Consider the following 9,746-nt stretch of genomic DNA (forward strand, 5'->3'; position numbering starts at 1 on the left):
GGATGGTGTGTGGGGCTTTGTGTTGGCACAATGCTGGTCCAAGCCCATGGGAATCCTTTCTTGGGGTGCAGCATCCCCAACGTGCCGGTGGGGATGCAGGAAGGACCCAGCTCTGCTCGCCCCGGGGTGGATGTGTCCGTGGCCAGGTTGTAAAGGAGCCGGTGGCCAGGGGTGATGCCCTGGGCAGGGAAGGAGGAAAAGCAGCTCAGGTTGAAGGTTGTTGCTGCTGGAGGACAAGAGCAGCCGGGCTGTGGTGGGAGAGCAGAGCAGGGATCGGGGCTTTGGTTTCCGCAGGGAAGCGGGAACGGTTGCTGCAGCGAAGGCGTTTGGTCACTCGTCCCCACGTCCTCACCTGCAGCTCTCCCAGGGCCACCCCTGGTTGATGCCAACCCCTTCTCTCTCCCTTGAGCCATGCCCGAGCCGTTCCCTCGCTGGAGGATCCTGCCCAGCCCCTCCCCAAGGGGCTTTGCACCCACTTTAGTTCCTCCATCCCACTTTCCACGCGTGGTTTAACAGCAACCGGCTCGTAACAGGGAGGGGACAGCAAGTGTGTCCCTCCACATGGACCTGGATCACGTCCAGCAGCTCCCACTTGGTCTCCGTCGGTGTTTTGGCTCCACAAAGGGCTCTTCCCACCCCCCGCAGCCTTTGGGTGCTTGGGGAAAGGATGGGAAGGGAGCAGGTTAGGAGCCAGCACGGGCACCGAGCCCGGTTTGGCTCTGCCCAGCTCTCATCACTCATTTCCAGCAGCGCCGGGGCAGTGATGAGGCTTTTAAAGGGTTTTAACTTTCAGGGCTGAGGTTTAACCACTGGTCTGAAGCAACCTTCCCAAATCTCTCTCTTTTACTCGTTTTTGCTAGATGGATTCTTTAGTTTTCACTGTCTTTCAAGCCTCACAGAACCCCAACCCTTCCCCTGAGCAGAAATAACCTACCTGCTATTTATCCCAGCTGTACAGGGGTTTCTGGGACACCAGTTAAATATTGCAACTGGTCTGAACCTTTGCATGGGACAGATCCCTCGCTCTCTGTAAATAGCCGAATCCAACAGAAAGACTTGAATGCAGTTTCCTATTTATAGCCATTTTTTTCTGGTTCAAGTACCCCCGCCTGGGGAAACGCGGTGAGATAAGAACACAACGTTATTACTCCTGTCGCCACGTAACTCACCGGTCACATTAAGAACTATTTCAACTTGAACACTTTGTGTTTATTTTGTAGTGTTTTTTACCAATCTCCTGTGTGGTAGCTGAAGCACGGTACGGGTAGGTTTATGATTTTAATCCAACAGGTTAATTTGCTTTATTTGGTTCGTCAGCTCTAACCCAACACCCCCAGAAAGGCTTTGTGGACTCTGGCAGATGTTCCATAGAGCTGAAGCCACTCTAGCATCCAGCTTGTTTTCACTGAATTTGTCTGTTTTGCAAGGTTCACACATGGTTTATACTTTTTGTATATGAAAAGTCTGATTTACCACCTCCATTACAGTTCCACTTTAGCCATTTTGTATTTATTGGTGATACAACCCAATAAACCTCATTTCAATGAGTCTCAGCGTGTTTTTGGGGCAGAGTCCTTGAACCTCAGCTTTCCTTCCTCCTTGTTTAGTGTTTTCCCTTCCCAGAAGGGCCACGAACATGGGGTTAGTACCAACTCACCAGCAACAGCCCTTGAGCATCACAACAAACCTTTCCCACTCCCAGAAAGGCGGGATCAGGCTTTCCAGGGAATACACAGCCACATGCTTTTCACCAGAGAGGAAGGAGGAATCCAAGACTCACCTCACTGCTAGAGAAAAATACTGAGTGTGAGTTTTCCCATCGTGACCCCAGGTAAGGTTAATGTTCAATGGATAATTAGTCCTCATTAGAGGACTCAGTTTCTACTGTCACATCGATGTAGTTGGGAAACAGAGTTGAGAAGCTGAACAGCTTTTGTTCAGGCATGAAAGCAAGAGACCTGCTTCCTTCCAACTGGAGCAGTTGTGTCTTAGCCAGACCTAACCCTGCTCTGTAGGGACAAGAGGGAGCACACACCACAAGAGCTTCACTAAAGCAGTGCTGGGGGCAGCTCCCCTTTTGGGGGAGAGGTGAAAAACTTGTATAGTAATAATTTTAGGACACAAGTAAGGGTTTGCTGGTTTTTTTCTTCTCTTACTTTATTTAGAGTTAGCTTGCCATTATTCACCAAGTACTTGGACAATTTACAGTCAAGGAAACCTGTGTGCCCCATGTAGACACCAACAGCCCCCACCCCACTGTTCTTTGGTTAGAAAAAAAGGCTTTTTGAAAAAAAAAAAAAGTCACCATCCAAATAGCAAAAAAACAGTTTAGCTGCACACTAGAAGAACATGTAACAACAGATCTGTCACTGCCCAGAGCCCTGCACAGGCTGAGAACAGACATATGGCACTTTTTCCCACCCCCCCCTCAAGTAATTCTTCTACAGAAGATCTTAAACAAAACATCCAGCACTGAGTAGGAGACTTCAGCACGAGTCAAACATGAGCAGTCCGGGCAGACTGAGCGTTTGTGAGAACAGAACCATGAAGGCCATTGCTTTTGCAGCAGGGAGCAGCATTCCACCTCCCACGGGATCACTAACACCACGCCAAGCTCCCAGGAGAGCTGCACACCCAGGATCCCAACCGCTGCCGCCTCCCTGGGAGAGTGGGGCTGGCTTCCTAGGAGGGCTAGCTTACACATCACACAGCTTTGCTAGCACGAGTAGGCCAGGAGTGTAGATGCTTACACGTTAGTACAACTAATGTGCATGTGTCTCAGCTTCCAATAAATAGCTATGACCTCAGAATAGGAAATTCCACTTCCAATACAATAAATAAAAATATTGCATTTTCTATCGGCCTGTTTGGGAGTCGGTTTGGAATGTTGTTTTCAGTGCTAAAGAGAGTCCCCCCCGTTAAGCAGTTAATGCTTCCAGCTCTTTGGGTTTCAACAGCTTCTTGGCAGCAATGATGGTGTTCTTCATCAGCATGGCAACTGTCATGGGCCCAACTCCCCCCGGGACTGGAGTGATGTAGCTGGCTTTCTTCTTCACCCCTGCAGAAAGGAAAGCTAGAGCTTAGCGTGCAAGTCCAGAGCAGCAAGGCTTATCAAGGTAGGAAGCTGTAACCAAGTCTAACAGTGCTCAAATTCCCTCAGGATTACCAGCTGGTAGTTTCTCAAGGTGGACTTTCCCCCCTGTTAGCCAGGGAAGAGCACACCACCATCTGTCCATCTCTACTACAGAGCAATGCAAAGCCCAAGATGGGGGAAAAGCAAAAAGCAAGGTTTAATATCTGGACTTAGAGCACAGAAATGTCAAGTCCAAGATTAGATGTGGGCTTCAAACCTGCTCTTGAGGGTGGCCACAATAAAGTACCAACAGTGGGAGCATTGACACTCTCTTTCTTCCAGGAGAAGGTTCCAGCATCTTCCATCAGGCACCCAGAGGTGGAGGGCTCATGGCAACAGCCCATCTGGGCACCACTAGAGCCAAGTGGTGAGCAAGGCCAGTGAAGAGCAAGCCAGAAGGTAAGTTGTGTGTGATTTTTATTTAAAAGCTGGAATGAGTGATGAATTGGAGCAGAAGCAAAGCAACCCAAGTGCTCAGGCTGAGGATGAGTCTCCTCTGCTGTGCAGCACACAGTTGTCACACGGCACATTCCAGGAAGGCTGCACCCTTGTGTATGGTACAATATTGGATAAACCAAGCAAAAAGAGCACAAGCTCTGGGTCTGCACAGTCACACGAACCAGGACTTTCTCCTCCCCTTCTCAGTACCCTTGATGTTTAATGCTTAAAGAACCAGATGTGGAGCTTTTCCATACCTTCAAAATCCACATCTCCAACCAGCCTTGACTTGGCCGTGACAGGATCCTGCACTCTTGTTATTCCCACATCAATAACTGCAGCTCCTTCTTTGATCATGTCAGCTGTGATCAGGTTGGGTATGCCTGCAAGAAAACACAACCACATGCTCATGGTGGTGGCTAAACAGCCTTCTGCTCCCCCTCACCCCAACTTCAGGTTATGTTTTGACCCACCTGGGCCTTCCTGCCTCACAAAATAGTTGGACTCAATAATCTGAAGGGTTTTTTCCAAACTAAATGATTTGCCTCACAAAATAGTTGGACTCAATCTGAAGGGTTTTTTCCAAACTAAATGATTCTCTCATCATTCTATGAAATGCAAATCTACCCACAGCTGCACAACCCAGCGCTACTCTTTGATGTTCAGCTCAATCGGGAATTGGAGTGGTTTCTCAACAACCTCAGAGTGTAAAGAACTGGAATCCACCCCCAGAAAGAGGTCTGGCAAAGCAGCTGGAACCACAGGATCCTCTCCAAGTGGAAACCTCAAAGCTTGCATTTGAAGTTTGCAGCTGTGTTTGCTCACACAGCTCCAGCAACTGTTTTTGCACCTGCAATAAGTCAGAAAGCTGGAGCAGTGTCCAAGACCACCACAACCCAGCTAGGCAGGGGCAAGGACTTCACCCAGGGGCTGTAAAACCCCCAGGGTGGCAGGGAGAGAGGGGTGGGGAGCAGCAGCTTATGGCCAAGCCACCCTTTGAGGGTGGGGTGTGTTTGTCTGGTTCTGCCAGATATTTTCTCTCCTCCCTCCCCACAGGCTCACACCCAACTCCTGCTGCCAAACAGAACCTCCAATCAGCCCAACTCCTCCGCTGATGAGCTGTCTCCATGCCAAGGGTACAGGCTGGAGAAGAGCACAGCTCTGAGTGATTCCTTGTGCTCTGAAGATGGCACTGCAGCTGCCCCTCAGCATTTTGACAGCCTCTAGGTAAGCACATGCTAGCTGGGGATTTTTTTTCCTCACATAAATACAGAACTGTCTGTACACACAGAGCCCATCTGTAGCTGTTCTCTACATCTCATCAGGTGCTCGCTGCCGTACCAAGCCCTCCTGCCAGACATTATTTTACATTTCAAAGGCAGAGCTACCAACAGCTCTGCTAGTAAGATCCAGTGTGTGGCTCCTGGGCTTAATCACAGGATACACCGGCTGGTTCCAACAGCCCCTCACCTACAGCAGCTGCAGTCATGAGAGCACCAAGTTCTCCTGCGCTGCCAGAGCGCTTTCAGACAGGGAGGCCCCAGGACATTCAATACTGACAGGAATGTCTCCTGCAGACAAGGATTCCCAAGAAACACCACACAAGCTGCAGCACAGCACCCTCAGCACACCTGGTCTGTGCTGTTGGAGTCAGGTCTTACCTGCTGCCGCGACCACGATATCCGCACGGATTGTGTGTTGCTTCAGCTGCTCCTTGGGAGTGTAGCGGTGGGATATTGTGACCGTGGCATCACCTGCAAGAGTGGTTCCATGAGGCTCATTAATTCACATGTACTACCCCAAACCCAGCCACTTCTCTAAATCTTCTCCTTCAAGACCACCTGTGTATTTATCAGGAACATCAGAGCCTGATGGCAAACCCCATGGAAGAGCCTACAGAGTCAGGGATCTGGTGGGGAAGAGGACAAGGACTCACTGAAGAAGGCTCTGAAGTGTTACAAGACTATGTGCAGAGTTAACTCCACAGCCCATGTGATGGGCCAGAGTCCCAAAGGTGCTCCTGGGACTGGTTTAGGTGCCTAAAGAGGATGATGTGACAGGCAGAGGGCTTCCTTCTGCAGCCACCAGGCTCCTACCTCCTGGGCGCTCGTGCCTGCCATCGGTGTGCAGCAGCATGGCGATGGGCATGCCCACGTTCTTCGACCTGCCAGCCACCACCACGTTCTTCCCCAGTGTTGGGATGCCTGCAGAGGACAAGATTGAGCCTTAAGACAACTAGAAGCTGGAGTTACACCTGACACCAGCCAAATACTGCAGCAGCAGCAGCTTACCAGTTCTCTTAATGATCTCCCACACCCCCCACGGGGTAGCTGGCAGCATGGAGTACTGGTCAAGGCACATGCGCCCCACATTGATCACGTGAAAGCCATCAACATCCTTGTCTGGAGTCACAGCATTGCAAATCTTGCGCTCATCGATATGTTCTGGAAGAGAATAAAAAGCTTTAACCTTGGGGGATCAGCCAAAAACCTGTTCTTTGCAATCAGCCAGAGCCTTGACCTGCTGCACCAGCTCCTTCAGAGTTTGGAAGCTCAAAACCACTCAAGACTTCCAGCAAGCTCAAGGCAAACAGCTCCCAGCAGAAGGGGACTGGAACCACTTTGGGACTACAGCACTGCTAATGCAGAGGGTATTTTTAGGCAGCTTCAGTGTCACAACAGAGTTCAAGCTTCTGGCTCTGGAAGCTGATACTCCCTGCACGAGAACAGATTTCCATGACCCTCCCCAGCAACTGAACTCATGCAGACAGCTGATGGAGGAGCTGCATCATGGCAAAGTGCCACCTCATGTCACAGGATAGCTCCTGTGCTGCTAATGCTGCTTCTTCTGGCACATCCAAACCCTGAAAAGCTTTATGTAAAAGTGAAACAGATGGAAATCCAGCTACTCACCAGGTAAAGGAAGCTGGACTAGCAGACCATCCACATTGGCATCGTTATTGAGTTTGCTGATCAAATCCAGGAGCTCTTCTTCACTAATAGAAGCTGGCCTGAGGATGGTTTCACTGCTGATTCCTGTGAAACCATCAAAAGTGCCACATTAGAGACCCACATGTGCACAAGTGGGACAGCAACTTTAATCCACACAGATTTAAGCCCCGCTGTTTCACTGCTCTACCAAATCTGACAGGCAGGCACCAAGGATTGTGTGCTTTGTGTAACAACGAGCAGCTTCCAGGCTGGAGACCTTCCCAAGTCTTACAAGTTTTGCTCAGCAACTCTTAGTATCAGTCTTATAAGCTGGGAAAGAAAATTTGAAAGCAGAGACCCTCCAAGTGTATAGAGGCCTTTGAGAAACCTAACCAAAGCGTGCTATGGTGAAGATGCAACCACATGTTCTATGGTCCCTCCTGACAGAGTAAGAAGGGGATGTTAGCTGTCCTGGTTCTGCTAATGTCAAACTATCACATTTGCCTGAAAATCTCAGCTCCAAGGGCTGCTTTGGCAGCACAGAACCCCAGGAGAAATTACACCATTTATTGTCCCCTAGCCCCTTTCAAGCACACATTATCCAGAAACATACTTGGCTGAACACCGAGCAGGACCTCGGCTTGCAGGACTGGAAGGAGTCGCAGGGTAGCCAGGCTGCTGAAGGATGATTTCATCCCCAGGCAGTTGAGGAAAGAAGACAAATCAGAGCCCTGTCTGTGCTTTGCGTGGCCCTAGGAAGGCTGCAAAGCCAAACTGCAGAGCTGGATGTTGCCCTGAAGGATTCGGATGGCACAACACACACGTGCACCGTGTTTATTAACAACATCCCAGTACAACAAGGAAGGCACCAAAGGGGTCACAGCAAATGTTGGGGCAAACATGGGCTGCCACACAGCTAAGGTGAAAAGCTGCCAGATGGATACAGCCCAAAAAAGCTTCCCTCAGCCTCCAGCCTAGAGGACTCCCAAGGAAATCAAGATAAAACAGAGGCTTGCTCCACTTCTTCAAACCAGAGCACAAGACATACCCACATCAGCAGCCGCTTTGGTTTTGTTCAGTACGTAGGAGTGACTGGCTGGATTTTCACCGACCAGAACAACGCTGAGGTGAGGTCTCTTGTTTCCAGCTGCTACCCACTGCTCAACCTCGTGCCGAGCTTCCTGTCTGATCTGCCGGGCCAGCTTCCTTCCAGAAATCACAACCGCATCGTTCCTGCAAACAGAGAAAGCGTTACCAAAGCAGTCAGCGTCGTCAGGAACATCAAGTTGGGGGTTGGAACTGGATGATCTTTAAGGTCCCTTCCAACCCAAACCATTCTACGATTCTAAATCCAAACTGTGTGCAACACAGAGCAGGAAAAACAGACACCAACTGCGAGACAGGGTGGAAAAGGCTCTTTCACTGGAGCTCTGCACAAGCCCTGTTGCACCTTTATGCCAAATCGCGCGAAACAGCATATTTTAGTCTTCACTTACAGCTTTGCTGCCCAAAGCTGGGATCAGCAAACAAAACTGCCCGAGGGACCAGTGGATTTGTGCAGCCTGGGAGAGCACACGTGCTCCTCTTCCCTGCAAGGCCGAGAGTCCGTGGGTGCTGTCTGCCTGGTGGGTATTTCAGGCTAAGATCCTGTGAGCTTCCATTTTTAGAAAGCCGCTCACCCGTTCCCCGCAAAGGCACGACAGCTTCGCTGCAAAGGACTCACACAGCAGAACTGACTCTGCTTAAGGGGAGCTTTCACCATCAAAGACAGCTCTTGAGCAATTGTGGCTCGTTGGACACAGCGTGGGAGACACAGTGTGGGGTGTTTCTGTGCCGAGTGCTGTTCCTGGAGATCCTCATCCCCCAAGAAATTCCTTGGCGAGCTTGTTGGCCCATCTAGCAGAGCACACATCCCCTCCTCTGCTCAAGTCATCGCTGCCACCGCTACAGTCTTAGCTTCAGGCTCTTAAAGCTGGGCTGGGGGTCCACAGTTTCACCCCCTCTGACAGGCTCCAGCATCAAACTGGAATAGAAAGGGACATCTGTACCTTCAAACCACATCAAAACAGCTCCTCACGGCCATTTCTGGTCTAAATCAGTAACGGGAATATCCAGGCACTGCCAAATGCATTCCAGGCAACTGGACACCCCGCAGTACAGGGAAAGGCTGTCCTGACCTACAGCTGACTGGGAGGCCACGGCTGCCAGTCCCCACTCACAACAGGCTGGGCACACTCCTCACACGTGGGATTGTTCCTTCAGGTTGTCACTGTAACTCCCAGTTGAACGTCATTGTCACTGACTGAGCCCTTCGCGAGGGATTCACCTGCACGGGCTGAGCCGTCAGACTCCGCTCAGCACTCGAGTCCTGCCCGGCTGCCAGTGCTGGTGACGAGCACCCGGCTCACTGGGACAATTACAGAACAGAGTCACAGAGCTGCTTTGGTTGGAAAAGACCTTTCAGATCATCGAGTCCAACCATGAACCCAACACTGACCAGTCCCCTATGACTAACCCATGTCCCTCAGCACTGTGTCTACACGACTCTTCAATCCCTCCAGGGATGGGGACTCCACCATTGCCCTGGGCAACCCCTTCCAATGCCTCAGAACCCTTTCAGCAAAGAAATTCTTCCTCACATCCCATCTCAACTGCCCTGGCCACAACTGGAGCCCATTTCCTCTTGTCCTGTCCCTTGGGCCTTGGTTGAACAGACCCACCCCCACCTCTCTCCACCCTCCTCCAAGGGACTTGCACAGAGCCACAAGGTCTCCCCTCAGCCTCCTTTTCTCCAGGCTCAACACCCCCAGTTCCCTCAGCCACAAGGGAACTCAGCACACTTGTGCTCCAGACCCTTCCCCAGCTCCGTTCCCTTCTCTGGACACGCTCCAGCACCTCCATGTCCTTCTTGGTGTGAATGGCCAAAGCATCCTCTCCAAGTTGAAACCTTATTTTTACCTCTGAGCCAGAGCAGGCCAAGATGTTCCCCACAGTGTTCCTCTCTCTCATTTATGTTGCCTTCCCAAATCACAAGGACCAGCCCATTTCTGAAGCCATCACCAAGCAATACCCAACACAACAAACACCACAAGCTACTCAACGTGCCACAAGAACCCAGGAGATGACTGACCCCCAGGAGAAAGCCTGACAGCACCGAGCGCAGTTTCCAACCCTCCCTGCACCACAACTGTCTGACAGGAGCAAACTGAATTGCTGCAGTTCCTCCTCAAAAATCCATCAGCTGC

At 50.8% G+C, this 9,746-nt stretch overlaps 1 protein-coding gene across 1 annotated transcript; it reads right to left on the reverse strand.

Annotated features, from left to right (window-relative positions):
• Positions 1 to 2,628: 2,628 nt before the first annotated feature.
• Positions 2,629 to 7,783, reverse strand: LOC104518821 (bifunctional methylenetetrahydrofolate dehydrogenase/cyclohydrolase, mitochondrial). Its single transcript, XM_010172208.2, is given in 8 exon segments — positions 2,629 to 3,058; positions 3,829 to 3,954; positions 5,233 to 5,325; positions 5,668 to 5,775; positions 5,863 to 6,015; positions 6,484 to 6,606; positions 7,550 to 7,739; positions 7,742 to 7,783. Coding segments are annotated over 8 exon segments (975 nt in total). The 3' UTR covers positions 2,629 to 2,918.
• Between the last annotated feature and the right edge of the window lie 1,963 nt (positions 7,784 to 9,746).

The sequence above is a fragment of the Antrostomus carolinensis genome, unplaced genomic scaffold (genome assembly GCF_000700745.2).
Source record: "Antrostomus carolinensis isolate BGI_N321 unplaced genomic scaffold, ASM70074v2 scaffold20727, whole genome shotgun sequence".
Lineage (NCBI taxonomy): Eukaryota > Metazoa > Chordata > Aves > Caprimulgiformes > Caprimulgidae > Antrostomus > Antrostomus carolinensis.